A 19,451-nucleotide genomic window follows, 5' to 3' on the forward strand; every position below is an offset into this window, starting at 1 on the left:
ATTGTATCTCCAAGAAGGGTGATACTAAGCTTCGATAAAAGTAACTTCCGGCTAGTGCAAGCCTGTTATACAGCCTTTGAAAAGTCGAAACTTCTGCTTTGACGTGAATAAAAGTTCTGTGCAGTCTCTCTAGTGTTCAGCTTGCCCCAGGACATGTTTTTGCATGAAGCTTATAAGAGCAATAAGGGAAGCCTAGCAGGGCAGTTTTTCTATTTTAAAAAAAAAATCTATTTTCTTGATTCCAGATACTTACCTGATGGACTCTTTGGAATGTGGTACTTGACCAAATATCCACTCTGTGTCTCAGTTTCTTTTACAAAGTGAAAGTGTGGGGTCATATCTCCAGCTGTGTTTCTAGCTGTCGCATGTCTATTCCTATAGTAAATGGGTCAGATCCATAAAGAGAGTACTAATTAACACTCTAGGTGTAAAAGTAATTTGGGGGATGAAAGTACTACTTATTTTCTTAAAATTCTACCATCTTATTGTTTCATACTTGGGTAGGAGTTGAGAGCAAATCTGGACTGAGATAAAACCATCTCATAAATATAGGATTTTAGACCAGAATCACGCATTGTTCAAAATACTTTATTAGGATATCTGTGTAAGATTAAAGTTGCATGTGGCCAAAATTGTCTACCATTGGACCTTGTGAAGTAAGTCTATAATAGGCAAACATTTTGTATTTTATCTATATAGTTGGATTTATCCCAGCATTGAATAGAGAACTGACTCTTGAGTTGAAGCTCTGATGAAATAATCGCTTCGTGTTTTGACATCATATCAACATAATTGTTACGACGTAATTTCTCTTTAAATGTTTCCAGTAGAACATTTAAGCAATATATATTGTTTAAAAGCTCAATTGCTTTTCAGTTTGCTATTTCCTTACCTGTGAGCTCATGCTGAGCTTTATATTAAGTTTGTGTAAGACATGTATGCTTATTGAGGCCTGTACGCATCTGTCCTTTTATATTACTTCTAATATCAAAAGTTTGTTCAACCATTCGTTGCTAAGTCACGTTACTATTTGAATATTTTTATGACTTAGCTTTCTGATTATTTTACCATTGAAGATTCAAATTCTTAATCTTTTGAACCAGTGCCTTAGTTATCGCTAATTGCCATTTTCTTTCACTTTGGGAGAAACGCTTGAAACACTTTTTCGGTAACACAAAGGCTATGTTTGTATTTAACTTCCTAATTTTGTTTCAAATACTTTAATATCTTTTCTAGGATAAGAATGTGCGAATGCTTTTGAATGTGGTACACAGAGAACTATATAAGGCAAAGGAAGGTACATAGCCACACATTTTCTGTTGACTTCTGCTTTTCTTTGGGAGAAGAGCTGTGTATCTCTGAATACAGCCAAGACTTCTATTAAGATCAATTGGCACAGAGAATGTTTTATTTGCCCTTCATGATTCCAGAGGAAAGCTTTTTTTGTTTTGTTTTGTTGTTACGTTTTTCCATGGGAAGCAGTGTAGCCTAAGCCTGATGGTGGCAGGAAGAGCGGATGAAGGAGGAAAGGAGTATCATTATGTTCCTAGAATGGTGTCTTCGAAAACCATGTTGAATCTATTAAAAAAACAACCAAAAATAAAGACGAATACCAATTCATTTCAGTGCTGAGTACATTGGATGTTCCACTACAGAAAACACTTGATCTTATGTCAAACATTAGGTTTTTGGCATACTTGAAAAAGTCCTTTAAAAAGTTGCTGTGGATTCTGTGAGAAATCAATCCAATATTGTTTTTGTTTACTTGGATCACAATTTAGGTTTACCTGGATTTTAGCTAGCCCATGTTTAAAAATAAATAAACCATTTATAATAATCTCAAATGTTATGTATCTCTCCTTTTTGTTCAAAAAGCAACACTGTCCACTTTCATTAAGAGGATTTACATTTTAAAGAAATTTAACAAACATATATCATGGGTTAAAATAAAAGCAGACATTCACTATTTCTTGTTTCCAAGGTTATACTCATGCATCAATCCCATGGATATATTTTGGGCCGAATCTTGCTGATTCTATACAAACAGATGAAATCAAGATTAAGGCTCGTAGGAGCTGATACATAGGAATTTACAGCTTGTAGTGATAACAGATAGAAAAATTCATGGGAAATGGAATTCAAAGATGAGTTTATTTTGGTGCAAAAATATTGAAACCCACTCACAACTTTTCCAGAACACAGTTTTCATGAAGTATTTGAAGACTCTTGATGCATGTGATTCAACTCCTTACACCAACATAAACTTTAAAAAAGATTTGTTTTATTTTTATTGGGAAGTCAGATACACAGAGAGGAGGAGAAACAGGAGGATCTTCCGTCCACTGATTCACTCCCAAAGCGGCCGCAACAGCCAGAGCTGAGCCAATCCAAAGCCGGGAACCTGGAGCTTCTTCTGGGCCTTCCACGCGGGTGCAGGTTGTTGGTGCAAGGCCTTGGGCCGTCCTCGACTGTTTCCCAGGCCACAAGCAGGGAGCTGGATGGGAAGTGGGGCAGCCGGGATTAGAACCGGCACCCATATGGGATCCCGAGGCGTTCAAAGTGAGAACTTTAGCCACTAGGCTACCGTGCTGGGCCCAACTGTTTTTAAGTTAATTTTTTGTGACCTTTCCAAAGTAACCTCATATTAACCCATAATACAGCAATGGTATGGTAAGCATAAAATAAAGTACAGGACAGTTCCATTCCAGAGAAGGAAAGAAACACCGAACTGATGAAGAACGATAATGAGAGAGGACCTGGATGGGAAATGGAGGTGGTTTCAGGAGCAAAAGAAGGCGGAGATGAAGATGGAGAGTCCTTCCCCAATGTGAAGAGTGCGCAGGGCGTGTTTGAGTGCAGACTTGATGCTCTAAAATTGGATGCTAGTATGAAGGAACGCTTGCAGGGATACAGGAGAACTGCCGAATGTCAGGGCAGAAGGAGTCTGTCAACCTCCAAACCATTGTTTTATAGATAAGGAAGCTGACACCCACGCAGAGCTGAACTGGCTTATCAGAGGGCACACAGAATGTATGATCTCACTAGCAGGTGACTGAGGCCAAAACCTCCAACTGGCTAACTCGCAGCCTAGAGTCCTTTCCATCACATCAGGCGACACTGGTTTATTCAAAGATATCATCTTTAGTGGTAATTGTGTTTTGAATACATGGAGGCTGGCTTAATGGCCAGTGTTGTCACACATCTGTTTCTCTCCTAAGGGCTTCTAAAAGCCAGGAACTTTCTGATCTACGAGTGTGGAGTGCATGATAATATACTTACTATGTGTGATGTGCTTATAAATTCCCTTTCTTAGAGTACCATTTCTTTACCATTATGAATTTGTAAGTTTTAATTGATGTAAACTTGATGTACTTTTGAAACATTAGCTTCCAGAGTAGACATTTTTTGTAGACTTGGCAGGCATTTTGTTTCTTGGGCTCTCACATTCATGATCAATTTGGACAACATTTATTTTTATAATATAGATCAAAAGCACAAACGTGAAGATTTAAAAATACTTATGAATATTATTTTTCCCATTAGATATTTTGACTGTTGTACCGAATCAAGTAAGCATACATGAGAGTAACTTTTGGTGTGGTTCTCAGTGTCTCTGTGATCACAGGTGTTTAATATTAATTCAGCGTTTTTGAAAGTGACACCATGAGTAAAATACATTATCAGGAACAGAAAATATGTATTTTGAAGCAACCCTTTTAACAGGACGTGAATTTCTCCTTGGCAATAATAGGAGCATCTGCTATGCCTAGACATTCCAGAAATATAAAGAAAAGGTTAACAAGCTAGATTTTGAAATTATGAATAAATTTTTAAAAAAGAAAAGAAAGGATATAGCATCTTTAACTTGTTTATGTCAACCTAAAATATTTTCAGGTGCCTCAATGGTAATACTAACAAAATATATTAATTTTCCTTTTCACTTATATCTGTTCATCATTCTGCCACAGGAATATAGGATGGAGTGTGTTTTCGATGCAAGTGTACATCCCTGTTAGGCACAGGGATGGTATGTTATGGATAAGTTAACTTCCTATGGTGAACATGTAAGCAAGGTCAAATCATTCTCTTCTGATGATTTGTTTGTTATAATGTAAGAAAACCTGGATTTGACATTTTTAAACATTCCATGTTTTCTTAAGTGCTTTATTACTCCTATGATCAGAGCGGACAATGGTCTAAGTGGTAGTAGATTCCATACGGAACAGGAAGATGCTATCTTCTTTCATGAACTGCCGTTGATCTCTTAGAAACATAAAGCAGGTTAGCTTTTTGTAATTTGGCTCCAGTTTAAATATTCCTCTCTAAATGAACCAGCATACAAGAACATATCTGTTGCTTGGCTTCCTTCTGCCCCCGACAGTCTTTCACAGAATCAGTGTAGCCAATAGCACAATGCTCAATCCTTATTAGCTCTATTTTTGCGGGACTGAACCTTGAAGGAGTGAGTGCTTGGGGTCTGATTTTGTGAATGCTATTGACTCTTAGCTTTTCCTTTATCAAAGATCCTCATCTTCACTCATACATCTTTTTGTCCTAGAAACATCTTCCACAGTGTCCCCATCAGGTAAATTCAGCTCTGTCCAAAATATTAAATCAATACATCAAATTAAATGCCAAGACTTGAGACTTCACACTACAGGAAAATACATGAAATCTACCTCAAGTTAGAGGTCAGTCAGCTGAATCACTTTTAAAATCTTGGAGCCACAAATTTGAGATGTTTGTTGTATTTAAATTGCAGTTTCATTTTAGTAACAGGAGAGGTGAGTGAAGTTAGGACTGTGTTATTTAATTATTTTTTTTTTCATTTTCCCCATAAAAACACAAGGTCAAACAGAAGGCACCTGCATGATTAGCAAACAAAACACACCTCTCAGGTTTATTTACTCTGATCAATAGATTGCAAATGTCCTAATGTATCTTGAATACATAATCTCTGGTTACCAAGAAGCTAATCTGACTCCTTGTTTTTATTTAAGTATTTGCTTTACTCAGAATCTGTAGCTGAAAATCTTTGAACAGTTTCATCAGAGGGCTGTTTGGTGCGCGAAGCTTTGAGTTAAGGGAGACCAACAGTCCAACAAGACAAAAGAATCTATTTATTTGCATGAGCTATGAAGCCCTAACCCACTGTTTCCCAACTCAGTTCATCATAGCTGTCAATTATTCAGGCACGTATAGATCTTACACGTCATCTAAAGTAAACAAAGAGGGCATTATTGTGAAAATCAGTGAAAAGTTCACCCATTGGCAGATCAGTTAGGAAACATAATTGCTTTGGGCAGACTCTGCTGGTGCAAGGCAGACATTGCTGACTACCCCTGGAATCCTGGCTGAGTAGTGAGTGTGTAAGAACTATGTGAAGCATTTGAGAAATATGGTGTGGAAGATAACCCATGGTGGACAGGGACAGTTCCAAATCTCAGTTGATATGAACACACGGTAGCTTTGGTTTGCATAGGAATATAAATAATTCTGGCAGGTGTTAAATTCAGAAAATATAGGCAGTCTATAATTTTGATATGTTGTCAATCTTTTACCCACAATGTTGTATGACTGTGTCCAAATATCTCCCCTGTCAATATTGCGTCATGGTTTTCTGATATCTTGATTGCAATTGCTGCTTGCCTCCCATTTGACATTTTGCCTTGCTGTTCCTTTCTCACTGTATACCGAGCTGCTGTCTTCCACGGTATCTGTTTGGTGCTTTCAGCTCTTAATTGGGTTGAAAACATCTTTGATTTACTATTGTTCCTGTTGTTACTATTGTTCCTTTGATTTACTATTGTTCCTGACGTTCCTGAGTAAATGCCAACGTCAGTGTATGACAGGGAGGATACTTTGATTATTTTCTTTTTTTTTAATTTATTTTTTTTAAAGATTTATTTTTATTACAAAGTCAGATATACAGAGAGGAGGAGAGACAGAGAGGAAGATCTTCCGTCCGATGATTCACTCCCCAAGTGAGCTGCAACGGCCGGTGCACGCCGATCCGATGCCGGGAACCTGGAACCTCTTCCGGGTCTCCCACGCAGGTGCAGGGTCCCAAAGCCTTGGGCCGTCCTCGACTGCTTTCCCAGGCCACAAGCAGGGAGCTGGATGGGAAGTGGAGCTGCCGGGATTAGAACCGACGCCCATATGGGATCCCGAGGCGTTCAAGGTGAGGACCTGAGCCGCTAAGCCATGCCGCCGGGCCCAAGGGAGGATACTTTGTATCATCGGATACTTGGTAGCAGAATAGCCAACAGTATCAGGTATTAAGTAGATCTACAAAAACGGAGAATATTGGATTTACTGCATTGAGTTTCACAAAATATATGCAGCAGTCTTGTTTACCATTATGATGATAGTAGACGTAAACATAAGTCTGGCACTCATAATTCTGTGTAACTTGTTTATTATAGCAAAGGAGGGAGGGAGAGAAACAGGCACATAGAGAGAAGGAGAAAAAGTGCGTGAAATGAGGAGTAAATGCACTTAGTCTTTGTAGGAGAATGAATAGATAAACTGTGATTTATTCCTACAGTTAGGCAGTATAAATGAAACAAAAGTATAGCTGTAAATAAAGATACATGGCAAAAAATTTTTCCTTGGAAATGAAAAGCAGATTTCAGATAGTCTGTAAATGATGATGCAATTTTTTATAAAATTTCCAAGCACATTAAATGTTTCTATATGCTACTTATATATGCAACACTAAAGTGAAAGTATGAAAAGAAAGATGAGTAGAATTGGGCCCAACACAGTAGCCTAGTGGCTGAAGTCCTCACCTTGCACACACTAGGATCCCATATGGGCACTGGTTCTAATCCCAGCAGCCCACTTCCCATCCAGCTTCCTGCTTGTGGCCTGGGAAAGCAGTTGAGGACGGCCCAAAGCCTTGGACCCTGCACGCACATGGGCTTCTGGCTCCTGGTTTCGGATCTGCTCAGTTCTGGCTGTTGGGGCCACTTGGAGAGTGACTCAGCAGCTGTCAGCTTCGTGTGAGCATGTGATATTATTAAGTCAGAAACAAATATAGAGCATGTCATTATTCCTTAATTCTGTTTGTTGGTCAGACTTCTCTCTTCAGGTTTTATGCTTGAATATTTAAGATAAAAAGCAGTATCACCATAATAGTCTGTGTGAGTGTTTTACCTGGAATATATAAATATTAGGCAAGAAGGGAATGTTTCGTAAAATGCAGATTCTGTCTAGTCCTCTCGGATTGTCTCTCCCTGTTTGGGTTCACAGAGCTAGAAGAATATAATGTACTGTACAGAAGGCATGCGAGTTGAAGTGCACTGACTTTTTAAATTTTGTTTTGTTTTGTTTTAGCTACAGGGAAATGATTCAAAAGTAAAACCAGGAAAACTTGTTTTTGCACAAAAAACAAGTTATCTCGCTTGAAAAGAAACACTGTTCACTTGTTTGAGAAGACATTCAACATAGGCTGTCGTAGAGTTTTTCAAGTTCTTTGAATCAATAGTAGACTTATTGTGATGAAGAAGTGGAGCAGGGGCACGTGGTGGTGTAGTACCAAGACATACCAGGATGAGAGACGTATACATGTTTTGAAAAAAAATGGTATCATTTTCTAATCGTACTTTCATGAACTTTCTGTTTATTCCTGTAACTTATCTGAGGAAATGACAGAAATGTTGCCTCCAACAGTTAGTTCACGCTCCATATGACTGCAGCAGTTCAAGTTGGGCCAGGCCAAAAACAGAAGCCAAGAACTCTATCAGGGTTTCCTACGACAGCAGTGACTCAAATATTTGAGCCATCATCGCTTTCTCCCAAGAGGAAACAGTACTCAGACCCATGCACTCCTAAACAGGGTGCAAGCACCCAACTGGTATTCGACTGTGACAGCACAGTCCTCACTGCCATCCGAATCTTTCTATCCTGTATACATTGCTCCAGGATTCCTCAGAGGTCATTTCACTTCCATCACTCTACAGAACTAATGGCTAACACACAATTCCAGGGTTCAAGGAGCCTTCACAGAAGGTGTTTCTGAATCGTTGAAGCAGGTATTTCTCCGCAGTCATCTGCATAGGCACATGGGTTTTTCACCAGCGAAGCAGAAACACGAGATGCGTGCAAGTCATTCCTTTACGAATTGCACACAGTCTCTTTGCTCATCTCATGTGCACTCTTGTCACCAAGCTTTCCAAGTTTTTATGGGATGTGAACTACTTATGAATTACTCTTGTGTTTTGCAAGGGAGGGAACAAGCAGGAAAACACTGACCCATATTATAAAAAAAACTACTCAAAGTTGGCAAAATAAATTTTATGTCAGATAACCTCCTGAATGCCTGTTCCTCAGTGTCTCCCCAAGGAAGGTTCAAGTTTAGGATGTACAAAACTATTCACTCAAATGTTACCCTTAGATTGGCACGATAGGTACCCAGATAAAATATAGCTAAAGGAAGATATCTAAGATAAGGGGAAAAAAAGAGGGACACAAGTTAAATACAGAAATTATAAATACGTTCCTGTAAGACAATAGGACTCCATATTCATGTAAGTGTGCACACATTATGCTGAAGTTTTTTTGAAGGCAATTGTCAGAAAGCGATTGGTTTTAAAACCCAACGTAATTTGAATCTAATATCCTACATTTACTAACTATGATTCCTTTGGAAATAAATTTATTTATGTTTCAATGTTATTGAATAATCAAATAACCGTGTCATGGAGTTATATGAGATTCTAGGATAAAAATGTTGCTCTCATGATCAAGTTAAACTACAATGCATGTTAATGCAGTATTAATGCAAGGAGCAGTGTGGGATTTTAAAATGTTTTGTTTTTGAAATTAGTATTTTATATCCACTGAAAGTAGCCATTTTATGGAGGTCAAAAGACACATCTGAAAATGCTTTTATTGTAGTTTTCATTGTTAAATAATGGACACATCTTAAGCTATCATTCAGCCAGACTGTTTTTCTAGTAATTTCTCATGGTCTTTGTGGCAGTTGGACAGAAGCTTCTTTTCTCTAATGGACATGGTCCAATACTAGGGCACACGATTTGACACACCCAGTGCATACTGCTTTTTAGCACCCATTTGCCTCTTTAGCCTTTTTTGTTCAAAACAGGAGCTGCTCAGTTTTACGTGGCAACCATGATTGTTCTCTCCAAAAGCGCTGATGGCTGAAAGGCTTAACTTGTTTGATTAGTAAAAAAGACATACACTGGAGAGTTGGAAATTTATCCATTTTTACTGAAAGGGCAGATTTTGAAAGGGAAGGAGAGAGAAAGGTCGTTGTTCCTCTGGTTCACCACCTAGATGGCCACAATGGCCGGAGTTGGGCCAATCTGAAACCAGGAGCCAAGAACACCTTCCAAGTCTCCCACGTGGTGCAGTGGCCCAAGGACTTGAGTCACCTTCCACTGCTTTCCTAGGCCATAAGCAGGGAGCTGGATAGGAAGTGGAACTGCCAGGGCACAAATGAGCACCCATATGGGATGCCAGTGTTGCGAGATGGAGTTGTTGCGAATTGAGCTAACCTGTCACCTCCTCCCCAGTTTTCATGTATGCCTGACGTGAAGAGACTGTTCCTGCCTATTAAAAATGAAAAGGAAATGCTTTCTGTATTAAATTTTACTGGAGCCACAATCCAGTGTGTGCTGCAGGAGAATCCAAAGACAAATTAAGTTCAATGTTTGGAAATCTGGGTTTTTGTACACTACAGCTGGTTTCTTTGCTGCAACCATTTAATCTCCCATTCCATAAGCCAAATAGAGTGATGAAATAAATACATTTTCAAAAGATACACATACAGTTTTATTCCCAATTGGCCATATTCATGTTTTTAAAAAAATGAAATTAAAGATTGTCTCAGAAAATAAAGCCCTGTCATTCCTAACTAGCCCCTTACCTTGCTTCTGAGTTGGAGGAGTGGAGCGTTTGCATCATCCAGCTGTGCAATGAGAAAAGGGAACTGTGGCGATGTTTGAGCTTTCTCTGGCCTTTCAGTTTGCGAAACAGTAGGAAAGCTTGGCCATTCCCGGAAGCTCACTCACAGTTCATGTATAATTTTGGCGTGGGGGAGGGTAGAGAGGAACAGGAATTATGACTATGGAAATTCCGGAATAATATACATGGAAATACGAATTTACATTGTGCCTAGTCCTTTCTAAACACTCCTTGCAGGAGGTCAGCCTGCTGTCACAAAGGCAGGGCTAAATTGCACCATCCTGAACTAAATAGTCATAAGGTAACCCCTTAGGAACCCCAAACTCCATATCGATCCCAAATGTTTCATCCACATGCATACAGTACTTTCTTTCAATAAATAAATCATAATTTGTTCATGTTATGTATGGAAGAATAGGATTATTTGATCTGATGTTGCTTCATCTGATTCCTAATTTAAAAAAAAAAACTTTCTACTTCTGCTTACCAAAGACTTTACTAAAAATAGAATATCAGGATAAAAATTATAATCATGAGATAGACTATTTAAGGCAAATCTGACTTTATTTTATTTTTAAAACAAATGATTGCTGCTAACTGATCAAACAGGTTATTGATTCAACTAAAAATATTGGACCTTAGCTTAGTGTGTTTCAATAAAAGTGAATAGGCTATCAGTTTATTTCACTGAATTGTTTTATGAAAATGTATTAAGTATCTGTTCTATAGCATGAACTGTCGCTTTGGCTCTGACTGCGAAAGTAAACCATGTCAACTCACCTCCCAGGCCTCATGGTGTATACCCAAGGTATACAAAGGGTAAAAGATGATGAGGTGATATGCAACAGCATTTTATCTAACATTAATTTTACAAGACAAAAATCAGAGGATCATGGGACAGAATATTGCTACCAAAGTGTATATAGAGAATAAACTGTGGATAAAATAGCAAACACATTTTATTGCTGCATTTAGTATTTCTCTGAATTGTTTCTCATTCATTTTACTTCTGATGGCGTTGTCATTGCGCATCACTAAAAGCTAGTCTTGTTCAAGCTGAAGCTCATATTCTGATCTTCAGGAGAATGAGCCTCACAAGAATTACAACTCAACGTGGAGCTTCATTCAGCTGCAAAAGACGATTTTTTAAAACGTATTTGCAATTCTAAATTATGTTGAACAGTGTTTCAAACATATTTGAATTTATGAGCTTTTAACTTTGTTCTTTGAAAATTTAAAAATTTGTTAATTTACTTTTTTTCTTCAAGATTACTATTTATGTTATTTTTACTCATCCATTCTATGGTAAATGATTGGTAAAATGAACTTAAACAGCATCTTTTTAATCGGTCATACATGAATATGGTACAAAACCAAAGTTAAAAATGGCACAACAGGGCCCACCGTGGTGGCCTAGGGGCTGACGTCCTCACCTTGGACGCACTGGCGTCTCGTATGGGCGCTGGTTTTAATGCCAGGACTCCACTTCCCATGCATCAGGACATCATCATGGGCATATCACTCTCCCTAAATATCCAAGATCCAAAGCTAGGCAGTAAAAGCCACTTAGGTTACTTAGTGGTGCATTTAACACTTTCCACGAAAGTAAACAAATAGCACATATTTTTGAAGCTTCCATTGAGCAAAATGCCTTTCAGGATCACATTAAAACAAAACAATAATATGAAAACAAGCATGAATCCTGGCACATTGATAATGCAATGCCCAAATTCTTAACCATGAGAATTTTACTTGAAAGAATTACAAAGAGAAATGGAGAGACAGACAGAGATTGCGTCCATCCTGTTCTCCCATGTGAGTTAAGGGTGCAAGTAGTTGGGCTGTCTTGTGCTGCTTTCCCAGGGATTGTGTCTTGTGCTGTCTTGTGCTGCTTTCAGCAGGGATTTGGTTGGAAATAGAGCAATTGGAACAAGAACTAGCACACATGTGGAATATCAGAGTCACAGAAGATGACTGTACTTGCTACATTGCAGCATTGGCCCCCACATGAGATGTTTACGGTGATATCAGGCTTATGTCTATGATTCTGTTCACTTAGAATATATGTTTGCTGCCTTTGACCTTGAGATACTTCAGAGGGAAATTTTTGCAAGTTCTGCGATACACGTTCAATGTTCATGAGGAGATTGGAAACCAGATCGCTAGGGTAGCAACTGCTCCGTGCTTCTTGTGAGACTCTGGAGGGGGCCAATGCAAAGTGCCTTGAACTAAGGGAGTTACTGACTTAGTTCAAAAATAATGGCTTTCTGGAGGAAATGAGGATATATCATAACATTTGCTCGGGGATCTGGACATGTTTAGCAGACTGGAATACATCATCAAGGAACTTGTAATAAATGGTATCTATAGTGAAGAAAAAAAACTGTGGCTTTGGCTCTTCAAAGACTACTGGTAAAAAATATTTTTCCAAAATCTACACATCTTTTTCTTTGTAATAGAGAGGAAGTCACTTCTCTATAAAAATTGCTGTACAGACTATGGTGAAATTACAGGCCACATACAGTGGCTTTTACTGCCTAGCTTTGGATCTTGGATATTTAGGGAGAGTGATATGCCCATGATGATGTCCTAATCGTATGGCAGTTGCCTTGTTTTACATAACATAAATGTCATGGTTCTTTTTGGGGGGGAGTCCAGGACTGGCATTCAGAAAGCATGTGTTTCCAAGTAAATGGCTGGGTTCCCAAAACAGAGGGGTCTTTCATGTAAATCACACATTAAGCTTCATGAAACACAGTCTGCCACAAATTTCTCTTCAGAATGGAAGTGTGATTACATATTGAGGACATGTGCTAAATGTAAACAGAAAGGCCAAATAACTGCTCTTTCTTTTTTAGTTTAGTTTTTTTCCGGTGTATTTACACAAAGAATTAATGACCTCAAGTGTGCTATAATCCTTAGTGAAATACACAGATTAGGCAGCTTGGTAAGTCTTTGAGCACTTTTTTTCAGAAGCCTATGGTAGCTCTGAAGGACTATACTTAAATCTATATCCATAGCCAATTGATACAGATGCTAAGAGAGTTATAAAGGAAGCTGGTGATTAAAACATGCACAAAATGGAATATCACATATATTATGTATATATGCACAATATCAAAATTATATATCCCTTATTATCAGAAATAGAAACAGTATATTGCATGAGGATACCTAAGTGTTAAAAAACTATCAGTGGGATGGATTATTATGTGAATTTAAGTTATGTGCTTTTTCACTGAGGGAAGAAGAGAATTATACCTTGGAAAAAATCTAGGTATGTAGAATGATGTCTGGGCACAGAAAATCTGGACCCAGGACAAAATCCAACAATAAGTAATTTTGTGAGAGAACTAGCAGTTAATCTGGAATTATCTAATTAACTCTCATGGCTTCAAAGGAATGCATACTTGAAGAGTTCTTAGTGTACATCTTCAGCTTTGGCCTTCAGGGAGAGTGTTTGGGATGGTAGAAGAGCTAGCTTCACAAAGCTGGAAGCAACTGTTGGCACTAGGACTGCTACTCCGGGGTTAAAAACCAGAACAAAGCTGAGTAAAATGGACTTCATTTGGCCAGTTGATGGTCAACTGGAAACAAACTACGCAAGTTTGAAAGGAGACGGAAAAACCTATACAAGATATTCAGTGCTGCTTCTGCTGACTGCGGTTTGTGTGGAATTCCTCCTTTCTCACAGCATGCAAGAAAGGTTGTCTGATGTAAGCAATATATAAGACATATAATACTAAACTTTAAGGGTTCACAGTTGGATATTAGGTAAAAATAGGTGTTCCTCTCAACTCTGCCCACAGTTGCTAAAGGCCAGCTGCATTTATCATTTAACTCACTTATGTTTAAGTAGACAACATACATTTCATATTTGGCAGATGTATTAGTTGTCTTTTCATTACTGCAATGAAATGTCCAAAGTAGCTAACATTGCAAAGAGGGAAAAGAGTACTTAGCTCATAATGTCAGTAGTATCAGAGGTTTTTGTGGAAAATTGGACAGTTCCATTGATTTGGGCTGTGTGAGGCTGATGGATAGCAAAGAGGGAACTCATGCAGGGGATGGGATACAAATAAGTTTGAATACTTCACTGTTTCTTATACTTTGCTAAGTAGAGTATGCATGCTGTCTCAATAATTCAGATATCACATCTGTAAAGTAACATTATTTTTCTTGTAGCACACATGCCAATATCACCTGACATCACTTGCAATAATGTGCTGACTCTATCTTTATGTGCTGATGGCTTCTGGAATCTTGCTAGCTGAGTGATCTCCTGAGTATACTTTGCCCAAGTGGATGGGTCAGAAATGCCAAAGCAATTGCCACTCTGAGTGACTTTATACCAATGAAGTATGAATGCTAGTGGATAAATATTTGTGTGTTCTCTCTTACGACCATATCAAGTTATATTCTCACAGTCACCTTTATGATCACTGGCGATTAGGTCCCACTGCCATTGCAGAAAACGATTTTAACTCAGACTTTATTACTTTTCCTGCTTTAACTATCCCAATTCCCTAGGTATACTTCTAGAATTACTAACCTCCCCCCCCCAATAAAAACTACCTATACTCAAATTCTAGGCATAGGATCTGCTTCTGTGGAAATAAAATGTGAGAAAAGAGTAACGTATTCAATTTCATCTATGTACTTTAGAGCAGATTTGAGTTAGAATTAACTGTTGGTCAATAGTTTCACCTTTTCACTGCCAGGTAGATGTTAATGACTTCAAAACTGACCAATAAATACTGATTATTCCACAGTGTGTTTCAAAATGCAAATCAAAATCAGAGATTAATCCATACTTCTACAATGCCCATGCCATTTGTGTTTGGGATATGTGCTTTCCCCTGTATATCATCAGAACCGTTGTTAGCCACTGTTACTAAACGTATATGCTTGCGACTTGATTCTAAACAGAGTGAAGTAAGAACTTTAGATTGCTGAGTATCTTCTCTTGGTTTTTTCCCACAGACAGCAACTTCATCCTTGCCAACGCTCAGGTGGCTAAAGGTTTTCCCATCGTGTATTGCTCTGATGGCTTCTGCGAGCTTGCTGGATTTGCCCGGACTGAAGTCATGCAGAAGAGTTGCAGTTGCAAGTTTTTGTTTGGCATTGAAACCAATGAACAACTGATGCTCCAAATAGAAAAGTCACTGGAGGAAAAAACAGAATTCAAGGGAGAAATTATGTTCTACAAGAAGAATGGTGAGTTGCTCCTTTGATGCTCATCGAAGAGTTATGAGAAGTCACCTTCTTTCTTTTTTTTTTTTGCTTTCTTTTTTTATTATTTATTATTTTTAATTCATTAATTACATTGTATTATGTGACACAGTTTCATAGGTACTTGAGTTCTCCCCACCCCTCCCCAAACCCTCCCACCATGGTGGATTCCTCTACCTTGTTGCATAACCACAGCTCAAGTTCAGTTGAGATTCCCCCATTGCAAGCGTATACTCAGTAATTGTTTCATAACTTCCGTTAATGCTTGTCTCACATAAATACAGTCTTTATAGAAAGCTTCTGGGAATTTAACCTTCGAATTACAACTATTCAGTGCTAACACACTGAGTTAATATATGTTAAAAGTATCTTGCTTTTATGTTATAGTTGTTCTTAACATATATATATATATATATCTCACGTATAACAGTTATTGATACATTAACACATGATCTTTTATTGAATTATATTAATATATTAACACATGATCTTTTGTTATTATATATTATTTTTAATTATGCATTTAAGAACCACATCTACATGCCAGTCATTAAGGACAGTTTTGTGACCAAAAAAAGGAAGTTAATTTCAAGGATATCAGCCTAACCATTTTCTCTTGCTGATCCCTGACACAGAGCCTGTCTCACTATTCATAAGACCAAAGAAGAGACACATGATCTCAAAGGGTGGAGTATATTTGCTGAACCCAAAAGTGTCAGTTTGGAAAGTCTGAGAATTTTGGGGACCCGTATATGCAGCTGCAATTTTATCATGCAGTTTTAAATGAAGCAGGACCTGGTAACCTTGGTGTCTGTAATGCATGGAGCCTATGTAGGGTTAGATGTCAGCATCTCAGGTTTCCCGAAAGTTGTAAGTGATCCGGTACAGCATATGGGAAATACACGAGGAAAATGCTAATCAGAAATTGGGACTCTCCATTCCACTAGTTTAGAATCATCCCTTTTTCTCTCAAAGCTTTGCATTTCCTTCTTAATAACATAACCTGTTGAGTTTTAGATAGATTAGAGAATAACAAACTTGCTCAAACATTGTATCGTTAGATTGGGCAGAAAACTAAGTTTCAGGGCACTGATTAGGAAAGACGATTTGTGAAATGTCTGGATAGAAAGTTAGAAAAGTGAAAGATTTCCCATCAAAGTTCTCTTCTTGCTCCTTTCTAAATATAACTGTGTCCTAATAAAATTTGTTTATTGAAGCTACAATCCCCATTTTGGTTGTATTTAGAAATAGGATTTAAATTAGGTAAACAAAATTAAATAAGATCAAGTGTTGTGGGCCCTAAACCAGGAGGGAGAGGCATCCGTGGAGGAAGAATGAGACAGAGAACGTGGTGGTTAGAAAATCAGAAAGAGAGTCCTCAGGAGAAAACAGGCATTTCAATAATTATTTCTTAGACATCTAACCTCAAGAATTGTAAGACAACAAATTTCTGTTATATATGCCAGTCTGTGGTATTTTAATTTTTTTATGGCAGTCCAGGCAAACTGGGCTAGAAAGTAGAGAAAAGGCTGTATAGCCTCAGCAGTGAGGAACAGAGAACATCACAGTGTTACAAAGAACGATGAGATACAAGGAGGCATCTGGTTTCTCTTGTCAATCAGAAGTAAATACACTGCTATCTTGGATGGTTCACTGTATTCAGGGCTTTTTTTATGGATCGACACTTAAATTATGCTCTGGGCCCAGCACGGTAAGTCCTCACCTTGAATGTGCCAGGATCCCATATGGCCACTGGTTCTAATCCTGGCAGCCCTGCTTCCCACCCAGCTCCCTGCTTGTTGCCTGGGTAGGCAGTTGAGGATGGCCCAAAGCCTTGGGACCCTGCACCCTGTGGGAAATCTGGCAAAGGCTCTTATCTTCGGATCAATACAGCTCTGGCCTTTGCGGCCGCATGGGAAGTGAATCAACAGACGGAAGATCTTCCTCTCTGTCTGTCCTCCTCTCTGTATATCTGATTTTCAATAATAATAAATAAATCTTTAAATTATGCTCTATCTCTAGGTTTCTCAACCATGTCACTGTTGAGATTTGGGGCCTCTAACTTTTTATGCAAGGCTGTCCTGTGCATTTAACTTCTGAACCACAACCTTGTCTTCCATATTTTCCTTTGGATACTTTGGCCAATGTAAGAGAAGGAGCCTGCACGGAAAGGGCCATCCTGTTTTCTGAGTTCCTGGTCCTTGGAGGATGTGTCCTGATGGTGTAGGTACTAGAGTCAGCAGTCATGGATATTGGACTGGAAAATGAATCCTCAGTTCTTTGGCTCCAAAAGCAGAGTTCAGGTCCCTGTTCTTCTCAGTGTGGTTACACAAGGTCTACACAGAGAAAATGATAAAATAAATGGGCTCCTGTTCTCTGTAACAATGGTTGAAGAGCAGACCTGTGTTTAAAGATAATGAGGATGTTGCTGAGGGTGCAAACTGGTAGGGAGTGATAAAAGTCAGGTCTGGGGAAACAAAGGGCAAATCATCTCCTTTGTCCAAGGTGTGTGCTGACTGCACACTGCAGTCTCTTCCTTGTTAAGATGAAGGCTTTGGTTTTGTTTTGTTTTGTTTTTTAAAAGATTTTTTTATTATTGGAAAGCCGGATATACAGAGAGGAGGAGAGACAGAGAGGAAGATCTTCCATCTGACGTTTCACTCCCCAAGTGAGCCGCAACGGGCCGGTGCTGCACCGATCCGATGCCAGGAACCAGGAACCTCTTCCGGGTATCCCACGCGGGTGCAGGGTCCCAAAGCTTTGGGCCGTCCTTGACTGCTTTCCCAGGCCAGAAACAGGAACCTGGATGGGAAGTGGAGCTGCCCGGGATTAGAACCGGCGCCCATATGGGATCCTGAGGCGTTCAAGGCGAGGACTTTAGCTGCTAGGCCACGCCGCCAGGCCCAAGATGAAGGCTTTGGATAAATATCTCCAAATCCATTTCATTTTTTTTTTTTGGTTAATGTTGTTATATTTTTATTTCAAAGGCAGAGCTCGGAAATAGAAAGACAGAGAGAGAGAGATCTTTAACCTGCTGGTTCTTGAGCTGAGCTGAAGCCAGGAGCTTGTACTAGATCTCCCACATAGGTGCAAGAACTCGAAGAGTTGAACCATCCTCTGCTGCTTTCCCAAGCCATAAACAGACAGCTTAATTGTAAGTGGAGCAACTAGAAGATGGACTGGCACCTCATGGACTGGCATCTCATGATGCCGGTGCCACAGGCAGAAGCCTAGCCTTGTACCCCATGGCCCCAGTCCCCTTAGTGTCTTTCTTTTTAAGACTCATTAAGAATAGCCAAATGTGGAGCTCAAGAGAAAGGTCTGGGCCACATTAGGGACTCTAGATGAGAAGAATAGAGGACAGCAGTGGAGGCTCCACAGGCAGAAATTATGGAGCAGAAGACAGAAATCAACACCCAACAAGTGTTTCCAGTTGTTTATAAGATACTTGAGTCTCAGACCTACATTGGTGGAAATCATTAAAGACCTCAGATTCTCTGTCCTGGTCACCATGGGGAATTGTCAGAAACACAGAATAACTTAGGCGATCCGGTTTTTAGCAATTGAAAATTGTCAGCTACTCTATAATAATTATGCATTATTACAGCAATGTATGTGAGTGGAATGTCCTAAAGGTACAAATTCTGAGCTAGGTATTTCCACATCATTCCATGGAGCCTTACACCTTCAGCCGTGTTTGTCAGATGGTAGTTTCTTAGTAAACACTTGCAGAAGAGAGTTGAACGGAAGTATGAAAGAAGGAGCCAATGGATACTTCACAGGATAGAAAGCCTGGATTTATCATTCTTTTTAAAAACATAAGAGCCTATGACTTGAGGGGTCCTCCTTGTTACCAATGCATTCCTTTCTCTTCATATACCAAGTATCTCTCAGGTATAATTGGACATTCCATCATGACCTCTCTTCCCTACTGACTCCTTAATGTTGCTCTTGTTCTTTCCATTGGAAAGATGAGGGGTCAAGGTCCCCCTTTCTGTTCCTGCCTGCTGCTGTGAAAATGAGAACATAACCCGAGACTCCTTATAAAGAGAGGACGCCTGATAGGACCTAGCATAAAGGAAGATGGCAGGCCTGCCTGCAAAATGCTATTTAGGCCTTTAAAAAAATCACTGAAAGGTTGAAATGTTCCATTGGTGGTTTCTATTTAGAAAACAAAACAATGATAGTCTTTGAAAAAACAGAAAAGAATGAAGTACTCTCTAACTTATTGTAATAAAACAATGTAAAGTTGCTAACAAAACCTAATAAAAATAAAAGAATACCATAGA

The 19,451-nt window shown here is 38.9% G+C and overlaps 1 protein-coding gene across 1 annotated transcript in view; it reads left to right on the forward strand.

Annotated features, from left to right (window-relative positions):
• KCNH8 (potassium voltage-gated channel subfamily H member 8) overlaps positions 1–19,451 on the forward strand; it is a 215,474-nt gene that overhangs the window by 52,785 nt on the left and 143,238 nt on the right. The window contains exon 2 of the mRNA XM_058657087.1: positions 14,914–15,147. Coding sequence (XP_058513070.1) covers positions 14,914–15,147 — 234 coding nt within the window. The remainder of the gene's footprint in view (positions 1–14,913; positions 15,148–19,451) is intronic.

This window comes from Ochotona princeps, chromosome 30, assembly GCF_030435755.1.
Source record: "Ochotona princeps isolate mOchPri1 chromosome 30, mOchPri1.hap1, whole genome shotgun sequence".
NCBI classification, from domain to species: Eukaryota; Metazoa; Chordata; class Mammalia; order Lagomorpha; family Ochotonidae; genus Ochotona; species Ochotona princeps.